At 31.1% G+C, this 23,979-nt stretch overlaps 1 protein-coding gene across 5 annotated transcripts in view; it reads right to left on the bottom strand.

Annotated features, from left to right (window-relative positions):
• LOC118190192 (protein Obscurin-like) overlaps window positions 1–23,979 on the bottom strand; it is a 735,887-nt gene that overhangs the window by 159,012 nt on the left and 552,896 nt on the right. For all 5 annotated transcript variants that reach the window (XM_085817109.1, XM_085817110.1, XM_085817106.1 and 2 more), the window contains 3 exons: window positions 18,067–18,245; window positions 3,704–3,812; window positions 3,339–3,517 (listed from right to left, as the gene is read on the bottom strand). In XM_085817109.1, the coding sequence (XP_085673235.1) occupies window positions 3,339–3,517; window positions 3,704–3,812; window positions 18,067–18,245 (467 nt within the window). The remainder of the gene's footprint in view (window positions 1–3,338; window positions 3,518–3,703; window positions 3,813–18,066; window positions 18,246–23,979) is intronic.

Here is a 23,979-nt window from a genome sequence, read left to right as displayed (position 1 = left end):
AATCCGGAATCGCCGAAGTCCCGAAGAGTCCGGATTAACGACTTTTTACTGTATATACACATTTTGAACAATCATATCATTGAATAAATGAAGCAGATTTAGTGGGAAAAGTGCTGAATGCATATTTTTAAAGGCTTTTCCACAACACATCTTTTGAAATCATGGATTCAAGTTGGGCATTGCACCTCATTTCCTGTTTCACATTGATTTTTCTTGCAATATTTGCTTTTTATCTCAGCAATTACCAATAACCCAGCTTTGCATAAATATGGTGTCACACATAAACTATTCATATTTTAATGGTATCCAAAAGTCAATTAATTTCCTGTTCTTGAATTTTTGTTCAGTGTATTGTTGCAAGGCAGCTCAATAAGATTTTCTTCTACAGAAGTGAGCTCAAATGGAGCTTTGGCTCTTAAAAGATCTTAAATCCATGTAAACTTGTCCATATTTCCCTCTGAAAGTAATTTTTAAGCCATTTGATAATTTTACAGGTGGTTTGTACAGTGTGTGCTGATGTTCTTTTTTTCACAGAACTCGCACATCGGTAGTTTGATTTTAGAACTTTGTGAATTTAGTATAATTTTTATGAAAATATTGGAGTATTTTGCAGTTCCTTATATGCTACCACCTGCATACTCAAAACACTGTAGTGCACAATTTGCGACCAATTGATTTAAATGAGGGCGTAAAATGATATTTGTTGAAATGGCACATGTGATTTTCCAATGACATAAAATATAATACACATTTTTAATTGAGATTTTAAGGAAGTTATTTATAATTACAAAGGCATACCTCAGTCACTTATTTTGTTTTAAATTATATTAAAAGATAAATTATGCAACAGAATATTGAATATGATATAATAAAACAAAAAATATTTTCAAAAAATGGCAAATATTATAAGAAAATTTAATAATACTTTTAATATAGCCAAGTGCTTTGGAAATAGTACATTTAATAGGTCTAAATCCTTAATCATGCTTATGTAATATTTTCTATTTTGTTTAATAAATTGGTTTCACGCTTCATTATGCAAATAATTTGTATTCTATTTATTAAAAATGTAACATACAAATGACAAAAAAATACAATGACATTGATGAAATATTCTCCAAATAAAATTTTTCTTAAAACTAACACAAACAAATTCACAGTTTAAACACTATTAGGGGAGTTCATATAATGTTACACAGATTACGTGAATTTGCCTAAATAAACATCATTAGAACAAATCGTGTATTTTAACTTAAACCATTCTTTTCTGAATTGATTCTACTTTAACAAGCCAAACAAATCCTGTATTTTGTATACCTATTATTGTTCTATATTTTGTATCTAAAACAAAGTTATAATGATTTATTATGACTTTGCATTTTTGCACATAGCATAAACCTTCATAAGCAAGTCTAAAAATGCCTGTATTTTTATATTAAGTTCAGTTTATAATTTAAAAAAAAAGAAACACCTTTGTGGCAGCACATACTGATAAAGGTTTCTGTCTGGGTGAATAATGGTTAACTTAAAGATGATAGCATGCCTATGGAAAACATCACTATAGAGGTGTCTCCCAGCTAACAATGATAGAATTGAGTCTAAGATATTTATCATTAATTTATCATTTGCTCAATTTTATTTCTTCTTCTTCTTCAATAGCCAGACAGCCCAGGATGGGCCCTAGCCTTCCTCAGAATCGAACTACAAGCTCTTTTATGCCTGGCCATGGACATCCACTTGGTTATTTTTAAAATTTTTCAATTTGTTTCCCAACAGTCAAGCCACTTGAGTTTAGGTCTCCCTCTTTTTCGAGTGCCGAATGGTCTGGCCGAAAAGATCTTTTTAGTTACTAGATTTTCATCCATTTTGCACAGGCGTCCTGCCCATTTAATTCTCAGAATCCGTATATATTTTACTATATCTATTTCTTTAAAGGATTTATACAGCCAGGTTCCAAAATGAAAAGTCCTTAGGCTATTTCCAAGTCGTTTTCCAGTAGAAGCAGTCTGGTACATTCTATCTTTGGATTTCTTAGCAGTAAGATTTTTTACGGGGTGGGGTAGTTCGCCCCACGTCCAATCCCCAACCTGGAGAACCAGTCCCCTGATATAAACCCTAGGAACAGAGTGTCCGGCTATACCCCCAAACACTGGGTACCCATCGCCTTTAGTCATCTTTTACAACATGCATGAGCTACACTGGGACTATTCTTTCACACCCGGTCACCACACAGGTGAATTATATTTTTTAGTGTCACTAAAAGTCCTCTTTTCTCCCCTATGAGTATACTGTTTTGTGCTGTATGAATCTTGTAATTATGATTAATATATATATTAACACATTGATGTCGGCCTGACCCACTGGTGGGTCCTACTTGTCTGTTCTGTGGGGCGGCATGACCCACCGGTGGGTCATGTTTGATCGTTCCGAGGGCCGGCATGACTCACTGATAGGTCACGCTTGTATATAAAAAAATACGTAGTACAAAATTTTATTTTATTTTAATTAGTCAACAGTATACATTAACATTTCAACATTATAATTAAACATTCAATACAAAACAAATAATTTAAAATGTAACTCCTAAATTAAATATAATTATTAATTTTTTCTATGCAGTTTTTTAAAGCAGGCTAAACAAAGTGCTGGCTTGCACTTACAATTATCGCAATATGTTGTTACTTTCTTTGCTCTATTTGTGGCATACTGAGTACCTTTTAGGCTTGCTAAGCATTTATAGCACTCTTTTCATCACTTTCTTGTCTTTCTCGCCGATCCTTCGAACAAATTTAAAAAATGTTTTTTCTTGTTTGTTATTATTACAAGGATGTTATTATTGCTAGGGGAATCACAATATCCATCAACAGTTGATCAATAATTTTTTCTATAAATTTTAAAATTTTAATACACTTAGTTCCTCATTTTATATGAACGTACCATGCATTCACGAGAGATGTTCCACATATCAGCTGTTAACAATTTTTCTGTAACACTTCACTGTTCTCCATAAACAATTATATGAAGTTATTTGGTCAGATAGATCAACTCCTTTTTTAGCATCATTGTACAAAAAAAAAAAAAAGAAAACAGTGTCAGCCGCACAAAACAGTCCGCTAATTCAACTGCTGCTGCACGAAAAGAACAATGAATATCCGCACCACCGTCAGCATGTTAAATAGTGGATATGAGATGACAAAACAATATTGCATCTACTGGCATCTTGAGAAAATTTCTCAAATTCCCAATGCTCTTATCCATCTCTGTCAGACAGAATATAATAATTAATGTAATTATAAATATATACAGAACTTTAAAATGACAAGAAATTTAGACATTACCTTTGACAGTTAAAGTCCCACTAGTAGATGCACTGCCCATTTCATTAGTAGCTTCACAAACATACTTTTCACTATTATTCCTGTTTACTCGCTTCAGTTTCAAAGTATGACTTCCACTTTCCATCTCTGAGGATATACCATAGTCTTTGCCATCCACCAAGATTTCATCACTTAATATCCTACAGAGAAAAATCAATTAATATATTCACTTTACGAACTTCCTAAAATAAATTTTAACTCAATTTTGATCATTCAATAAATGAAACTGAATAAAACATAAAATTTAAAGTCACACATAAAAATAAACTTTAAGCTATTACAACAGTATAAATAGGAAAAAAAAAATTAAATGCTTATGTGCTTACCATTTTACAGTAGGTGGAGGATAGCCTTTAACTGTGGTATTCAAAATAAAGCCTGAATCTCCTTCCAGAGCTTCTACATCTGTTAATTTCTTCACAAATTCAGGTTTTACTGAAATAATTAAAATAAATACTTCATAATTTTGTGAAAATTTTTCAAAGCAAACTGCAGAAAAAGAGTTTCATTTAGTACATGCAAAGGTATTAATTGCTATATGTGAAAACCTATTTTCCAGCTATATATGTATATATTATATATAGTAAAAAATAGAAAAAGGTATTAAAAATTGTGTGACCTAGTAGGACAAAAATAGCACTTATAGCTGCTGATTTTTAAAAGTTGATTTTAATAAGAAAGGAGGTTTGAAACCTAACAAAGGTCGTAAAAACATTTGTGTATCAAATTCCAGAAAAATCATGTAAAATAGTGACAAATCAAATTTAAAAAATGTGATAATTCTTATCGACTCTACATAAAAGTAAAAGACGTGCACATAGAAATAACAAAGTCAATCTTCCCTGTTCAAAGTTTCAACCAGAACTTATCAAGGGAAAAGTGCTTGAAGCCTTCAACCAAATTGATTAACTAAGAGCATGCAAACAAGTTTTGTTGAGCAAATACATTGAGATTTGAAACTGTATTAATCGTAATCTATTTTCTTTTCAAACTAAAACTAAGTTTCAATAGATTTGCCCCTTTTCCTGACATGTTTGTGTGTCTTAATACATTCAGAGTAAAAAAATTAAAAACTAATCAACAAATAAAGTAGTACATGAACACTAAAAATTAAAATTAAAAATTAAGAATTAAACACAATAAAATGAAACATCAAATACAAAGTGGCCTAGTAAGGCTAATGTACATGTCTAATTATTCAGGGATTTTCTGAAATGAAAAATAAAACCTGAAAGTCATATTTAAATATAAAATTAAGGGCAGGCCCATTGGATTGAAACAATTTTTAATTTTTAGCGTTCATGTACTACTTTGTTGATTAATTTTTAATTTTTTACTCTGAATATATTTAGACACGCAAACACATTGGGAAAGGGGCAAATTATTGAGACTTTTGTTAGTTTTAGTTTGAAAAGAAAATAGATTACGATTAATACAGTTTCGAGTCTCAATGCATTTGCTTGATGAAACGTGTTTGCATGCTCTTAGTTAATCAACTTGGTTGAAGGCATCAAGAACTTTTCTTTGACAAGTTTTGGTTGAAGCTTTGAGCAGGGAAGAATGACTTTGTTATTTATATGTGCACGTTTTTTATCTTTATGTAGATTAAATAGGAATTATTGCATTTTTTTAATTTTATCTTTCACTATTTTGCATGATTTTTCTGGAATTTGATAGGATACACAAATATTTTTACGACCTTTGCTAGATTTCAAACATCCTTTTTTTTATTAAAATATATATATATTGGATTTAATTTGGGATGTGTAAATGTTATATACTTACAGTTCTATAACAGATAAATAATAACTAAAATAAAAACTTAACGATATTTCTTGAAAAATAAAAATAAAAAGTTAAAACATTTGAACTTAAATTGCATAAAATAAAAAACCCATACTAAATGGGATTTTTTTTTAATTTTTCATTTCTGTATTAAAAGTATTGCTAATTAAGGTTGTGAATCATTATATTACAATAAACAGTATGCTTTGTTTTGTATGATTTTTATAAAAGCCAATTCACATGCATGGATTATAACAATGATTTCTGTTGACTTTAACATGTGCTTGCTCATATAGGATTCAATGGATAGCTTTAGATGCTAAACTTAATATGTCTCTATAACAACAATTGAAATCAACTTTAAAGATCATAATCTCCATTGAGATTAGAAAACTTTAAAAAAAATCTTGGAAGAAAGAAGAAAGGTAAAAGAAAGGTCTTCGTAAAAGCAATTCTAAGAGCACATATGAAAGTAAAAGGTGAAACTGCTCAGCATTATAAAATTTCCCTCTATAATTCTCTTTATACAACAAATTATATATTTTTATCTTCAAACAAAATTTATAGTAATAAAAAAAGATTTATGTCACATTAAAATGATTATAAATAAAATAGTTTGTATGATTTTGTATGATAGAAAGGTCTTGGTAAAAGAAATTCTCAGAGCACATATGAAAGTAAAAGGTGAAATTGCTCCGCATTATAAAATTTCCCTCTAAAATTCTCTGTATACAACACATTACACATCTTCAGATAAAATTTATAATAATAAAAAATGATTTATGTCACATTAAAATGATTAGAAATAAAATAGTTTAATAATAATCATTTAAGATTCAAATATAACCTCTGAATCAGAAAACTACAAATGAAATGTAAATAAAAGCAGTGAGGTCTATCATCTAAAATTTACAGACACAAAAGGGATTTTTCTTTAAGACCATGAGCAAAATAATTTGAAATTATAGATTTTATATTTATTAACTTATATAACAGGGGGGAGGTATTTTTTTATTATCCACAAACCCATGAAAAATCACAAATTAGTTGGCAACTTCTTGAACTGGCAAAAATACTTGTCTGGCTATTTTGACAGCTCAGAGGTACTGTTTTATTCATAATAATAATAAAAAGGAAACACTTTGTAAGAAATAAAAATTTCTATGGGAATTTTATTTGCATTTTTACAGCCAAAAGAAACAGTTTAAAAAAAAAACTGTTAAGTATAAAACATATAAATCTGCATGTAAACAAGCAAGTATGTGATATCCAGATGCGAGGGTTATTTATTACCATATACATACTTGAAAATAGGCCCAAAAAATACAATTCTGATTGTTTTTGGTATATTTTCAATTTTTTAGAAAAGTGAAACTTGAAAGGGGAGATAATAAAAAAGTATAAAAAATCAAAGCAATCTTTTCACCCAAACAAAAATTTCATATACTTGTTTTTGGGTAATACTGTATGTGCTCATGTATCTTGAACTAGTGCCAAGCATTGTAGATCAGGGTTTCCTTCACACACCCTTTCCATCATTGCTAGGTGATCATCTTCTAGCAATGGTGCAAATCCCACTCCTTTCCCAAACGAAAAAAAAAAAAAAAAAAAAAAAAGAGGTGCCTTTATTTAGACTATTTTTAACATGGTTTATAAGTTAAACCATAAAAAATCTAGAAAATGTTGATAAATACCAAAACATGAAAAAAAGCAGGTTTTTTTTTATATTCTCTAAACTAAAACTAAATAATTAATCAAAGGCTGATCATACAAGGGTCACTCTGAAATTTTTTAGATACGCAGTGTTTTCAATGCTATACTTACAAAATTATAGAAGTGCTCAAAGTAGTCTCCTCCAGCATCAATGCACTCCTGTAGGCGAATTTGCCAAAGGTTAAATGCCTCAAGCCATTCATTTCTCAGAATCGATGAAAAATGTATTTATAGCTTTATCAATCTTATCTTCAGAATGAAAGCTCTTTTTTAGATTAAAAAATAGCCAAAATTCACACATAGATAGATCGGGTGAATAGGGTTGATGTTCTATCACTTTGATGTGCTTTTGTTCGAGAAACTCAATTGTCAAACTTGCTGAATGAGAAGATGCATTGTCACAGTGGAGAATGAGTCCTCCAACATTCACTTCTTGAAGAATTTCTGGAAAACACTTGATGGTGTACCAGCTAGCTGTAACTGTCTTCTTCCAGCTTAATGGCTTAACCAGTCCTGTACTGCTGAAGGAAATGGCATACATTCCTTTTTTCATGGCACATTGTCTTTTCATCATTGTGGCATGGGATCATCTTCAAAAACCTATACATTACTTTCTTGACGTTGTGTTGAAACGTCAAAAAATGGTATGTACATTTATTCACCAATTAAGATTTTAGAAACAATGCAGCAGGCACAATCTTTAAGTAATTTAAGGGTTTATTTACTGATTCTGACATGCTCCTCTTTTTGGTGCTCAGTTAAATTGTTGGGAACCCAATGGGCAAAGCAGTTTTTTCACATGCAATTCTTCATGAATAATTTTATGGATGGCAGTGGATCCAATGTTAAGTTACTTCTGTGTCATTTGGTATGTGCAGCAATTATTGACGATTAACATTTTCTGTGATTACTCCTGCAAATGGCCTTCCTATGTCTTCTTCACTCTGAAAAGGGTTGTGACCTCGGTGAAATGCTGTAAACCATCTAAATACAGTAGCACAAGATGGACCTTCGTTTCCAAATGCTAACTGTAGATGTTGAATGCATTCTTTTTGATTTAATTTCACTTTAAAAAATCATAGAAAATCATAGCATGTTCTTTCATCAATTCCATTTTTTCTTCTGCCTAAAAGTGATTCTTAAGCTACTTGCAATTGGCCAATAAAAATCGTCTCCTAGGCTAAAATAGTTCATTCTTTCTAGCCGTTAATTTTTTTTTTTTTTTTTTTGCCACTTATCAGCTATGCTTATCTCAAAAATCTCAGAGTGACCCCAGTATTCCCGCTGAAACAATAAAACTCACTTTGGTTGAAAAGCCCCGTTGCAGATAAAACATTAGCTAAAAAATAAAATTCACCATCAAAGCTTAATCATTCATTCTCATCACAGTCCACTGCCAACCAATATGGTAATTTGGTAGTAATTTTACAATTTTTTTTTAAATTTAAAATAACAATTAGATTTCACTGAATTTTTCTGTAGTCAGCTACAATCAGGTTAACTTGTGACCCATAGACATTAATCGGATTACCAAACTCATATTAATTAAATATATAAAAATTATGAGTAATATAAGATTGAATGTTTTGCTTTTTAATAACATTAAAAATAAGTTAGTTAAGAGTTCCCCCCCCTTCCTCTAAGGAAGGTAACCATTTTGCATGCAAAATGCAAAGCTGCGCTAAAATATTGATTTTGAAGTTTCAGGCTAAAAATAATTTGAAAATTCTTTCTACTCAAATCTTCAAACAAAATTTAATTGAGTAATTATTTTCTTTCTTTCTTTCTTTCTTTCTTTTTTTTTTTTTTTTTTTTTTTAATTACAACTATTTAAAGTGCATGTAAAAGCTTAAAATGAAGCTAGAGATGACATCAGAATTCAAATTACTTCATTTCAAAGTCTTAATTATGATATTAGAAATGCATCATTTCGATTAGGATTGGAAAAAAAAAATATTTACTACATGAAAGCTAGCAGATGTGAAAAGTATTACAAAATTTTATGCATTTAAAATCACCAGTGTTCCAGAGCACCTGTTAAAGCTTAAACACTTGCATCACAGTTGCAAAGAAAAAAAAAACAGATAAGCAAGCAAGGGGAGTAAAATGTGTATCTTTTGAAAGAATGTGAAAGTTATTAAAGTAGATGTTTCTGACATGTATAAAAACATGGTATAATTTTTAAAGCATTTGCATTTTCACAGAATTGGAGAAAAAAAAAAAAAAAAAACACTCTTATTAAGTTGCCAGCATTAATAACTTTCTTTTTATTGTGATTTTGAATCTGAAAATTTTACAGCATATTTAACATTCAAGTTGTGTTAGAATCTAAAATTTTGTCAAATCTGTGTATGGCAACACAAATCTTTTAAACTATTAAAATTACTACTGCTTACAATGGGTTTTCAAAAATTTTTCATCATATCCTTTATATCCTAACTACAATATACACGATCATTTCCCATTTTATAATGAGTATTTTAATTCAGTGATTAACTAACTAGACCAAAAATTATAAAAGTCATTAGCTTCCTTTTTTAAAGTGAATAAATTTTAACTGAGAATTAATTAACGGAGATATTTATTTATATTTACACAGACTAGAACATGCAGTATTTCCTGAAAGTACATCAAATACAGAATTTTAAGAAAATGAGTACATCAAATACAGAATTTTAAGAAAAGGTAAAATGGTTATCCAGTTTTAATTCCTATTAAGATTTCACAATTATGCATGAAATACATGTAACAAACAGCTTCCTTAAGCTGTAACAAAAATGATTATTTTTGAAAGCAATATTTTCCATCATATTTGATAAACCTCAAAAGGTATGTCTACAAGGTTTAAACCTTTTTTTTTTAACAAAAAATCAGTAGCAAATAATGATCTCATGCACACAGTTATGTGAATAAACGAAATAGCATTTGAAATTCATAATATCTGTATGTTATTCATGGACATATTACTTTAATAACAGAAATAGAGAAATATTTCTATATTATTATTTTAATAATAATATAAAAAATAGGTTATGACAAATATCATTGACAAAACTGTTTGCAATATCCACAAGTTACTCATGCAGACAACTATATTCTTGCAGAGTGCTGATGAATGCTAATAACACTAAGAATAAAGATTTGTGCTGTATGGCCATTTGGTATGCTGTATGGCCATATGGCCATTTGGTAGGCATTGTATTAAGCACATAACCTTCAAGTCTCAATACATGATTTGAAGTAAAAATAATCTTTTTTTAAAGTAATTAAAAACTGGTAAAAAGGAAATGAATATCATTACATGTTTGTATACAAAAAAAATGTTATGACTTATTTTTTACAAAAATGCATCAAATATTTTTTTTGTGAAATCTACATGCTATATGAAAGAATTAAAAATAGAGCAAATTCAGTGAAAGTAATAGGATAAAAAAATAATACATAAATATTTGAAACTTTCTTAGTGAAATTACACACACACAAACATATTTATATATATACTAGATTACTTCAGATTAGTTCAGAGCAAAATTTCATCTTTAAGTTTTGTGGGACCATCAGTGTTCAAAAGTATCTGCAATGTATGCATTGTGATTAATAGCATTTTCATATTCCCAGCATCAACCAGTCTAGTCAAGTCTACAAATCCAGGTGGGAAAGTACCTTGGATTTTCATTCTGAGGTACTGAATTAAATTATTTTACACATTTTTTTTAAAGTAATTTTGACGAGTTCACAAACTGTTTTTAATCAGCATTATTACTTTCCTTTAAATTTTCAGAAAATGTGTTATACTTGATTTTGTGTTTCAAATGATAGAATCACATGTTTAAGAACTGGAACTCATGTAAAAAGGTCTCTTAATACCTGTGGTGTTATGTTAGTTTCAGCAGCAGTTACATTCATACAACTGAATGTTCACACACAAAGAATTACTATAATTCTGAATGCTCTCAGTTTTAGCTGGAATTTTGAGATGTCCTTCCTAAGTTGTCTTGAATGCATTAAATATTAAAATCTTCTGTTACAAATTTAAACAATTACTTTGGGTGAAAAAATGAGAAACTGAAATTTTCAGTTGAATGTGTTAAAAGGAAGGATTAGAAATTCTTAGTATTTTGCATTTTAACTGTTATTATATTGGCATTTATTTATCAGCAATTTTTTTCAATTTACTTTTGAATGCATACATTAATATGGATAGCGGTATAGCCTGGCATTCTTAGCAAAAGCCAGAAAAGAGGATCTCAAAAATTTGGCTTAACAGTTAAAGGAAAAGATCAGACCTGAACTTAGGATAATGAACCTAAGACATCTAATTACATGTTACAAAGAAAAACCTGTAAAGAAAATCTCTTAGAAAATATCAGTTTACGGATGGTTGATAAGGAGAAACAAGAGGAAGAACACAGGAAGGCTAGAATTAGGAGAGAAGAAGAAGAGAGGCAGAATAAAATTAGAACAGAAGACAGAGAATTTGAAATAACCAAACTGAAATTGTGGCCAATAAGAGAAACACTCCATTAATTGGTCGGAGTGAAGTAAGCTTGCCCAGAAAAAGACATTTTGATCTTTAAGAAATTATCCAAAAATATGGCCCAACGAAAGCAATATTAACCTGTATCTAATAATGTTTGAGCATCAAGCTAAGCATGTAAATATAAGCCAATCAGAATGGGTGACACTTTTGCTAACAGATATAATTCAGCTGATTATGTGAGAGCCAGAACAGCAGGCTAATGGCTATATCTACATAAAAGGATTTCTGCTTAAAAGATTTAAATGTAGTATGGAAAAATTTTATATTAGATTTGTGCAATTCCTCCCAATAAAACTCTCAAACCACTTAGAAAGATTTTGCCTTTGAATTAAGGAATTATTTTCAAGAATGGATCACAGGTTTGGAAATGAAAAATTTTAAACTCTTAAACAATTTTATGATAACTATTGTCCAAGATAAGATCTCCTAATAAATCATCATAATTATTAGAAGACCACAAAAATGCATGTGAATACTGGGAAAAGGTCATGACAGTTCACAGTTCAGAGACACAAAAAAACAACAAAAATCAAACAGTTTCAGAGGCTCGCAAAAGCATAATGTCAGAAGAAAAAACTAGACATGACTTTGAAAAAAATGGAATCCTTTTGAATTCAAAATGAATGTTATTTTATGAAATATAAAACTATTGAGTGTTATTCATGTGGATCAACAGATCACTTAAGGCCACAATGCCTGAATTTACAAAAAGAATTAAGATCCCCAACTACTGTTAATAGAGTGGAGGAGATAAAGGAAGAATATTTAGCACCCCACGTAACAGCTAAGTGAATGGAATCAATATAATGTTTTGAGATACTATATCTTCAATTAATGTAGACAGCAAAAGATATATTTCTCCCTTGATGCTGATGGGAGAAAATGTTTGACTGAAGCAGCTATTTGAAGAAGAGCCAATCGGTTCACCCTCGGCATGCATAGAACTAAAAGGGGATTTGGGTAAATAATTACAAAGGTTATCATAGTAGTTTGAAATAGGTTGGACACTGGATGCTATTTACTCGGGAAACACACGGTGGCAAAAAAGCAGAAAATCAAAATGAAGGAGCATTTTCTCAAGAACAGGTACTTCAGGGCCAATGCAAAACCCATCAATAAAACTGCGAAATCTCAATGCTGAGAATGCAAGCAGGGTAAAACACTATGAAAAGAGTACAGACAACATGCTTATGAACAATGAAGAAATTTTGTTCCATGTTAAAAAGGCAATTACTCATTCTAAAAAAATAATATTCTCAAGAAATGAAGATATTTTGCCAAATTCTGAAAGGGACATGGGGGACAAAGGATGGGCTCTGCCCAACACAGAGGTGAATGAACTACCTCTCCTTTCTAGAAGCAATGCTCAATTTTTTTTCTCTTATAAACAGAAGTACTGGTTTGAAACCACATTTTTACCAGCAAGTTTAGACTCTCAAAGCTACTCAATTATAAAAATAATCAAAATAATTATCCCATACTCTCACACAAAATAATCACCTCATAGAAAATGGACTGCTAATTAAAGGGAAACTGCAGTCATTCCCAAAGCTTTTCAAAAAATGAATATGGATACCTTTTACACAGGCTTCAATGTAAATTTCTCATTTTGATTCAAGGTACTTAAGCATATTTAATTGTGCTTATTTGTGTTTTTCTGTTCATTAATTAGCTAACATTATGTGACTCTAGGAAGGTGTAATTTTAGGGACTAATCTAGACTCCTCTGAGCCCCCCCCCCCTCAAAAAAAAAAAAAGGAGTAATTTTCACCATTTCAGCTTGTGTCTGCAATTAACAGGTATCCCATCCAATGAGAAACAATTTCATCCGTTTTTTGGCTGGCCAATGGGTAATCTCCCATCCTTCAATGAAAAGGGGACTATTAGACTTTTTCCTTGTAATAATGTAGCAGAAAAAAGCAAAGAATACTTTTGAGATGCCTGAATGCTAAGACACATCATGCGCATCTGGGAAGATTTTCCTTGTTCAATACAATTATGCTGTGGCACTGCTTCTGGACATTAATTTTGACTTTCTTTTAACCTGGAACTGCTAAGTTTTAAAATAAATTTTGAAAAGACAGCCTGTCTTATGTCTTCCATCCCAAAAGTATGGCAACCTTACAAAGTTAACTCTAACTGAGTATCTATATTTTGTCTTGTCAAAAACAAAATAACTTAGGAAACTGAAAATTAGACACATAAGAGAATCTAATATATCCAGAGTACTATGTGACTGCATGAATTACTAAACACTGTCAGAAGAAGAAACACAGATGCTACACAGTAGAAATATGGCAGCATATTCTATCATTCTAAGTGATGTTGTAGAACATATTTTGGAGACATATAAAATTAAATCAGCAGAACTTCGACTATTAAATAGTACAAGTAGTTGATATCCAAGATTAACCTTAGAGAAACTCAAAAGAAATTGCGTCATGCATGAAATTTTAACAAATGAAATGGTTGACATATATTGTATAGAAAAGGGGTGGCCAACAAGTCAATCGTGAGGCTAATTTTGGTCAATCATTGATCACTTGCAATGACTGGAGTGGAATTCCGTATACAATGGACTTTGAAGCGATTGTAGAAGACAAAACCTTTTAGTAATAGTATAATGCATTCTGGGAATTTGCCAAGGCCATAAATTCCTAGAATTCTGACAGCCTGACACTCTGATCCCCACCTATCCAGCACAACACATTTTGACTAATGTTTTACACTTTGTCACCAGATGCAATGCATGAATGCAACTTTAAGGCTCATCGAAGAACACAGTCAATTAGCTCTAATATTTGGTAGTGTCATATGGTAGCTTCTTTTCTTTTGTATTAACAGTATTATTATTAATCAATATTATTTATCCTCAGTAATCATTTGGGTTTCAATTTTTCTTCTGTTTAAAATGTAAGTACCTATTCTGTTTTTTAAATCAAATTGCTTTTCTTACATAACTATTTACTTGATAAGTGAGCATTCTTGGCAACAGATCTCTAAACTGTAGTTATTACACTGAGATAAAAATAAGGGAAAGTATTTCAAATATATTTAGGAATAATAATAATTCTATTTAAATTAATATTTGAGTATTTAAACCATAATAAATATATTGTAACTTAATAATAATACTGAATATGCTACATATTTCTTGTAAATTTGAATATATCTTTATAAGGTTTTAATACGCTTGTTTCTTGTGTCCGATCGTCATATGCAGTATTGTTATCATTTCTCCGAATGTAATGGAGATAATAGCCACAGTTCATGAGTTTTTAATTTCCTTGAAAAATATTTAATTCAATATTTATTCTTTAAATAGTCATATTGCTTTGCATTCTAGTATAACCATGAACATGAGTAGTAAATTGAAGAAATCGAAAACTTACCACTTCAATAAAGAATGGGAACCCGATTACTTTTTTACAATGTTGAATGATAAATATAGTTGTTTAATATGCCTTATCTCAGTAGCCATTGCTAAAAAGAGTAATCCAGAGAGACATTTTTTAGCTTTACATAACAAGTATCAAGCAAATTATCCACCAAATTCTGAACTGAGAAAAGTTAGGGATCTTAAAACTCAATTAACAAAACAAAAAGTGTTTTTTAAAAGCCAAGTTGAAGCCACAAGCAGTAACTTTTGCATCATTCAAAGTATTTTAGAAAAAAAAAAAAAAAAAATTGTAAGCCATTTTCTGATGGTGAATTTGTAAAGGAAATTTCTCTTAGAAATGTAATGTTATGAAATTTGTAAAGGATTTTAAGAACACACTTTTTAACGATTTTAAGAACAAGATAGAAATTATAGCTGCAATTCAAGATGTACTTGTTGTCTTGAAACACAGTGATGTGACGAATTGAAAAGATGAATGGGAATGTAAAAGAACAGTTATATAATGATACTAATAGATGTTCTTGTTTTTCCCTTCAGTGTGATGAATCGACAGATATAAGTGATACGGCACAATTACTTGTTTTTGTTCGTATGGTTTTTAAGGATTTTACATCTAAAGAAGAATTGTTGGATATGATTTCTTTGAAGGAAAGGACTAGAGGAGTAGACATATTCAAAGCCTTTAAAAACTTGCTGAATGATTTGAAAGTACCACTTTTTAAATTAGTCTCAATACCAACGAATTGCACAGTTGCAATGATAGGTAGCATAAATGAATTTATAGCCCTATGTCAAAAGGAAGATGAATTCCCTGCCTTTTTAAACTATCACTGCATAATTCACCAGCAAGTGTTAGCTAGCAAGACTAAACACAAAAGAGGTAATGGACATAGCATTTAAAATTGGTAATTCAATTCGAGGAAGTTATCTCAAATTCCTCAAAATTCATTCCTCTTCCAACTGCAGCTTGATGAAGGCCAACCTGAATTATTACTACATACCAAAATGTCAGATGGCTAAGCAGAGGTAAATTTTTGCAGCGATTTCGTGATTTATTGCCTAAAATTATAGATTTTCTTCACGAACTAGGTGGAAACTGTGAAAATTTAAAATGATGAAACTTGGCTTAGTGACATAGCATTTCTTACTGATTTTACTTCAATATTTCATTTCATTTTCATACAGTCATTTAAATTTAGAATTACATGGTAAAAATAAAACAGTAATTGATATGATCAGCTGCATAGACGCATATAAAACAAAATTTATTTTGCTAATAGAAGAACTGCAACAAAATTCATTTTCCAAATATGGTGGATAACCTATAAAAACATAAAAATATTAATTATAAGATTGATAAATGGAAATCCAAAGATTAATTGAAGATTTTGAGATGAGATTCTAGGATTTTGAAAAAATTAAAGAAATTTTGGAATTCATATCTTTTCCTTTAAAAAAAGATTTAAGTGTGAAACGCATTAGCCAAAAAATTTCAGACATATTTTATATGGATCAAAAGGCATTAGAAAATGAAATTATAATTTTACAAACTGACTTAACCTTAAAAGCAGAAAAATATATGTCAACCGAGATAAATATCCCAATATCATCAAATGTAGCAAACATATCTATTCTTGTTTTGGATCTGCATATCTATATGAATTGGCATTTTCATACTTGAAACTAACGAAGACTAAACAACGTTTCGTCCTGACTGATTCACAGAAATTGTTACTGAAGACTCATTATTATTATCTTTGTCAGGATATACACCTAATTATGATTCCTTGGTTATCAAGGCAACAAAGTAAATTCCAAATCTGTCTTTATCTGTAGCTACTTTGAATTAATAAATATTATTAATAATTACCAGGTTCTTTTTTTGACATGAGTTTTTCGGATCTTTAAATAATTATTGTTGTTGTTGTTTTACGTAAGTAGATAAACCTTATATCTATGCTTCAATACGAGGTATGCTCAGCGATTTGCTGATAGATTAGCAAAAAGTAATCCATGTTATTTTCTGCTATAAATTCTCCTGGCCCCCAAAAATGCAAAAGTGAAATACTGAAATCAAATTATCAGCCATACCAAATTATCAGCCATACTTTGCCTTTTATAGCAACTTTTTCATATTAACGAACAATTAGTACAACTTATACATGGCAGTAGGAAAAAAAAAAAAATGCATTTAAGTTAGTAAAAATCTATCTTGAAAAAGTGTAAAAAAACCGAATTTTTTAGGCACTGCATGTACGGAATGCTGCTATTAGAAGTTGGATCTGGAAATTTATTTTCTTCATGAGCATATACCTCAAAAATTTAATAAGTGATTTAAAAAATAGTTTTGAACATATATTTTACTTACCTTTTAGACTACACCTATGACAACAAGTCGATCTCAACAAACTTTTAAGATAAAAAGTAGATCTTATATACAAAAAGGTTGGCCCCCCTTGGTATAGACAACAGGGAATTATCAAAAATTACAATAGAAACTGTTGGAAGAAATTCTAGCCATAGCATTAGCAGATTTAGATACAAGTCTTCAGATAATATTATATTACTACAGATTAATAATTTAAATTTCATTACATAGGAATGCTTTAAAGACACTAGTGCATTGGGGAGCTAGTGAAGATGCCAAGCAAAGGCACAAGTTTTCTGTTGCCTTTTATAATGGCCATCTTTAACTGTTGGCCCAGTGTATGAGTTAGCTTTCTGTGGCCTTTGATTTTCTGATATAGGTTGCTCTGTACGTAAAATGACCAATTAGTAGAGATTACACTATATTAGGTCAGCACAGAACATTCTTATGAAGTTTTACTTATACATGAATTCTGTGAATTTTCTAGAAAGGCTCATGTGTTATTTAAAAAGCTTTATATCAATATATTTGTAACAAATTCTTTTTAAGCATATGAATGATTTATTCAAAACCTGAAGCACTTGCTGTGTTATGGCTTAACGACAGATGCAAACAAAGGTAACTAAATTAATAAATGCAAAGAATAATATTTTTTTAATAATATTTTCCTGTGAGATAGAAGTCTTTTTTTTTTTTTTCCCCTGTTGTTGTTGTTGTTTTTTCCCTTGAAAAGACATGTACGTTTTTGAAACACTGACAATTTACAAATCAAAACATTTAGCAAATTAATTCAAAAGAAGTATTTTGCTTATAATGATTTCAATCCGAAACACATAGCATTTACCAGAAAGAAAAAATAGGCAATAAATGAATAATAATTTACTTTTTATATTTAAATTTCCTGAACTTGCTTTTAAGCCATGCTCATTCCTTAGTTCACAGGTATATATACCAACATCAGCTGCTGTTGCTTTTTCAATCACTAAAGAATAGGCATTGGCTCCTTCTTCGATCATTTTAATATGTTTTCCATCAACAGACAACTCCTTACCATCTTTAGACCTAAAAAAAAATTAATGGATAAAAAAAGAGACATATTTCAAGTATGCAGTTTCATTATTAAAGATATATATCTTTGAACAAAAAATTATTAAAGTAACACTTTAAATTTTAAATAATGAATTTTCAAAACTACTTAAAAAATTACTGTAAAAATTAAAAAAAGTATGCTTGCTTCTCACATAATAATTCAAAAGAGAACATTTATACTGAGTTAAAAACTTTTAAAATGTTGCTTTAACTATAGCAAGTTTTTTAAAAATTTTTAATATATAGTAAAAATGCTTTGCTTGATTTATTTTACATCAATTACTGAAATCTACCTACATCAACACATAATGAGATATTTATATGCATTCAATTGTAATACATAAAAGATAAAAGCACAGTTTCGGATTATTCTGCACATCATAAAAGTTCTACAGAAAAAAAAAAAAGTGTATGTTAAGAAAGACAAAAGCATAAAATGTTTACAATGCATTCAGAACATTAATTAAGAAAATAATACAATCAAATCTTGTTATAAAGTCATCCCACTTATAACATCAAATTTCTAAAACCGTAGCTATATGTAAGCACTTAGAGGCTCATCCATTTCTTAATCATTCATTCTATTTACAAACCCAGGCTATATCTGATAAGATATGAAATATTTTTAGGAAGTTTTTCTAGTGAATGAAACTTCTGTTACTCTCTTGTTAATTTTTCTCAGCATACCATTGATCAATTTTTTACCATCCACCTGGTGCATCATTTCTTACAATACAGGCAATAAAGAAAAGGATGACAAGTGTAATTTTAAAATCATTTTGTAGAATATGAGCTTTTGAAACTGGTTTTAAAAGAATGTAACATAGTGAATGAATATAAACTTAATTCCAGTTTTTCAGCAGGTTGTGGAAAATTATTTTTTATCAATCAGAAAAATTTCAATTTTAGGAATAAAAAAATCTACTAAGTTATTAGAAAGAAAAAAAAAAAAAAGAGAGAGAACTCAGCCAAAGCAGTTTTTACAAAATCTTGCATAATTCAAAGACATTTTTAATAAAATTTTATTACAGAATCTTTGACTGCAGATGCTAACAGAAAGAAAAAAAAATGCAGTGAGCTTCATCATTTGAAAATACAGAAAAGGCATTTTTGGCTCAATAAAATGAGCAATCAGTTTTCCCTGCCATTTTGTCCCTATGTTTGAATTATTTTTGCTGCATTATTTTTTTTCTGTGATGTATTTTATTAATACGGCAGCAAATGTGGATTTCAGTAAAACAGATTGTAAATATTTGCTAGGAAGTCATGAATTTGATAGTGACTCTGATATAGATTTATCTAATTATGAAACTGACAACAAAGAAATTGCCTGTAATATGGGCAAATGGAAAATAGTTAAGTAAGTGATCCTTTTGTTGATGAATGGAAGATTTCATTAGTTATGAAAGATCACTATTACATTCTTCATCTTGCAGTAGTATGATGAAAATATATCAGCTTTAGAATGTTTTGAAAGTTTTGTTCCATTAAACGTGAAAAATTTATGCATGTGGACATATGAAATGCAAGTATTTATTTCATTGAAAAAGGTTATTATACAATGAAAGTATATGTACTTTTAGATGTATATGAAAGTATACCAATTTTAGAAGTCATTGTATCTAAAATGTATGTATTTATAAGCTTAGTGCTAATGACCAGAAATATTCATTATCCTACTATTCCATCATACTTTTGTACAAATTTTCTGTACGGCGATCCAAGAGTATTTTTGCTGAAAATGAACAGCAGAAATAGGTTTTATTTAGTTCCAAAATTCCTACGCCTTTTCTGAACTGAAGTGTGGTGAAAAGTCTAAAAGTTTATAATGTTTTTATTTATTAACTCTTTTTTTTTTTATTTTGTTACACTAACTCAGGAAATCACTACAATTCTAATAGATAATGGTGACATGTGTGCTTTTTGAATGAATAATTATCACTCTTCAGGCTTAATTTCAAACACTATATTAAAGTAAAAGAGAACACTGAAAATGTTTTGCCTTTATTTCTCTGATCGAACACTTTGTAGATATACTTATAATTTTGCACTGTATATTGGCAAAGACATTTATGACATTTCCCACATTCTTGGAACTGTTGACTTGACTATGTCTGAAAGAAAGTTTTTTTTTTTTTTTTTTTTTTTTTTTTTTTTTTTTTAAAGCTACAGATAGATTAAATGAATGTTATAAGTGCATTTACTTCAAATACATTAGATGAAGGAAGTAATCCCCGGCAACTGGTATCTTTTTGCACATTTTACACAATTCTTGTTTGTTAAGAATACCTTAAAATAGTAATAATACAACTAAACCACAATATTCTAAAAAAAACTTACAGAAACAGAACTCTCCAAGCATCAATCTTGTTTTGCGAGAAAGGGTGACATATTATAGGTGAGATTTTGAGATTGATGAGATTTGAGATTTGAGATTTTGAGATTGATGTGTTTATGTACAAAAATCAACACAAATCGCTTCTTTGTAGCAATACAATATTCACAATAAATGTTCAAAATTGCAACTACCAGCAGTAATACATGCTTGGTAACTTCACAGAAGGGATTGATGAACATTTTGAAAAACGACAGGCATTTCGTGCACACTTGCAGCCGCAATGGATAGTCGTGCAACGAAGTCTTTCAGTGGATCAATGGGAGTCTCGTAAATGATCCTCTTCAGATGGCTCCATAAACAAAAAACCCAAGCTGGATAAATCTGGGGAATGGGGTGGCCATTGAACAGGTCCACCACGGCCAATCCATCAGACTGGAAATGTCCCATCCAAATAATTGCAGACCCGTACATGGTTATGGGCTGCTGCACCATCATGCTGGAACCACATACGATCACTAACGACAGCCTGAACATAACCCTGAGATTCCGGTAGCATCTCTTGCAAAAATATGATAACATAAGCCATTTGTACAAGCAGGTAAGAGGTATGGGCCTATGAGATAATTGTTAACAATGCCCGGCCACACATTCACAAAGAAGCGTGTTTGGAATGCATGTGGACGTGTGCTGTGTGGATTATGAGTTGCCCACACGTGCATGTTGTTGCTATATTGAAGTTGCCATCCTGCGAGAAAAATTCTTTGTCCGTGAATAGCACATACAATGCAAAATCCGCCAGCGACGCACACTGCTGCAAGAACCAATGACAGAAATGGACTTGAAGAGGGTAATCTATCTCTTGCAAGGCTTGGACTCTGTGCAAATTGTATAGGTGCAAACCATTTTCATGCAATACCCGCCAAACGGTGGAATGACTCAGCTGCAGACGACGTGCAATAGCTCTTGTACTTGAGGTGATTCATGCACACTGTCCAAGATGGATTCTTCAACGTGAGGTTGTCGTGCACTTCTTCTTCCACTCCTAGTGTCAGAGATGGCTTCAAATGACCACTTTTCACACAGAGACTGATGCAGTCTCTTGAACATTGTGTGCTTCAGCATACGCCTGTTCGGAAACCGTTCCTGGTACAACCGTAGCGCTGCTCTGCCGTTCCCATTAGCAGCACCATACATGAGATGCATGTCAGCTTTTTCCCTGTGCATAAACTCACCAATCACGCTCAACATCAGCGTTGTGAATGATCCTCTGATGCATCGGATCATGGTTTGTTCGGCTCACTACCGCCCTCTACCACTGCACTGCCAGCCAATCACAGCTGTAGTTCCTATTACTGTTCCCTTTTTTGAACATATATTGTGAATACTGTATTGCTTCAAAGAAGCACTTTGCGTTGATTTTGTACATAAACACATTTTCCTCTCGTGTCTTTTTTTGCGTTCCTGCCTTAACCCATCACTTTAGACTCTACATTTCTATAAAAAATGCATGTTTTAATACGCTCCACCCCCCGTTCAAGTTTGTCCCATGATCTATGAAACACCCTGTATATATATACACCTATGTTGCACTCCTGAATGATGCACAGTTTTTAAATGCTACCTTCACAGAGAGAGAGCTCAACATGTTAATTTTGGACTCCTGGTTGTGTTTTGGTAAGATATTTATACTTCACGAAACTTTGGAACGTAATGATCTACATCATTCTCCAAAAAATCCACTAATCAGATTTCTTGAGCCTGGATAAAACTGTCCAAGCCTCCTTTTCTATCGCTTCCCAGTTGCTGGGATGCAAAAGCAATTGGTTTAAAATGCCCTCCTGCATCTTTTTGAATTAAACAACAGCCACCTATGACATCTGATGCACCCGAATGCAACTGAAATCAGGCACAGCCAAAGATGTCGCCTGATACAGAATATCTTTCAGTTTCTTGAAAGTCGTTGGTTCCACCGCACAATATTTGGTGCATTCTTTTTCGTAAAATCTGTTAAAGGTCCCGCTATCTATGCATAGTCCGAGATATATGCATGATAAAATCCCATGAGACACAATACTGAATGGACTGCCTTTTTATTTATTGGCCGTTCTAGCTGTTTAATTGTGACAATCTTACTAGGATCTGGGCCATGCTTGCTGTTCCCTACCTTATGACCTAAGGAATTTATTTCCTTATTTACAAAGTCACACTTACTGAACCTGACAGAAAAGCTTAAATTTTGCAGCTCCTTAAAGATCATTTCTAAACGCTTCAGGTGTTCTTCGAAAGTGACACCTTTGCCAAACAAAACAGCACGATGAGTTGAAAATCTGCCAGCAGTTTACTTGATTCATCCGTTTCTATTTGCCAGTAGCCTCTGTGCATATCTAAACTACGTAACCATATTGAATGCCCAGCCACATATATATAATATATGTGCCTGTTCCTGCATATCTTTCAGAGGAAATACAGGGATATTAGTGACAGAATTTAAAGCTCTGAAATCTATGCACATTGTAATTGTCTCTTCCTTTCTGGCAATGGCTATGTTATGTCTGTTTCCATCAGTCAAAGCCCTGAAATCTATGCACATTGTAATTGTCACATCCTTTTTTGGCAATGGATATGTTATGTCTGCTTCCATCAGTCAATGAAACTAATCTCTAGAAGCTCTTTAATTTGCTTGTCCATCTCTTTATGATATGCCATAAGAATGCTATAATAATGAAGTTTTCTCCTATCTCCTACCAGAGTAAGTTTGATTCTGTGATTTTCTGCTCTACGGGTTGAACGTGTCTTAGAAATAGATGTTTGTACTTCCCTAAAAGTAGCTTTGGATCATTAGTCTGCTTGATGTCAAGATCAGCAGCACCTATCATTACTTTACCATGCCTTCAAAATCACTACCCTGATCTAGAGGGAATATTACCTGCTTCACCAAACTCCTCCCGTCAAACATTACATTGATTGCATTTAATCACATGATGGATTTTCTAATTTTATTTTGGAGTACATCTTTAATACTTCCATCCACAATTTCTACCAAAAACAAGCTTGTATTTTTCATTTCCTTTATCACTGCCCGACCTTGCAATTGAGCATAAAATATGCTTGAATCAAGTATGAGGACTACAACCCTATCTTGAATTTCAGAGGTTTTATTTGAAGAATGAAAATTATAATACTAGGCCATCCTACCATGTTGGACTTCATTAGTAATATCAGCTTGCTCAGTGACTTGCTTCAACTGTTCCTTCAAATCTTGCAAATATTCAGGAATTGATTTTAAGTCAAATTTCAGTTCATTATGCTCCCATAACTTTACTGATTTTAAAACCGATAATGGTCCTTGCACCAGTTTACCATACTATA

This window comes from Stegodyphus dumicola, chromosome 5, assembly GCF_044657685.1.
Source record: "Stegodyphus dumicola isolate Sdum_Otavi_A_Nest chromosome 5, ASM4465768v1".
Lineage (NCBI taxonomy): Eukaryota > Metazoa > Arthropoda > Arachnida > Araneae > Eresidae > Stegodyphus > Stegodyphus dumicola.
The sequence above is the reverse complement of the archived record's forward strand: the minus strand, read 5'-3'. Positions and strand labels throughout refer to the sequence as shown.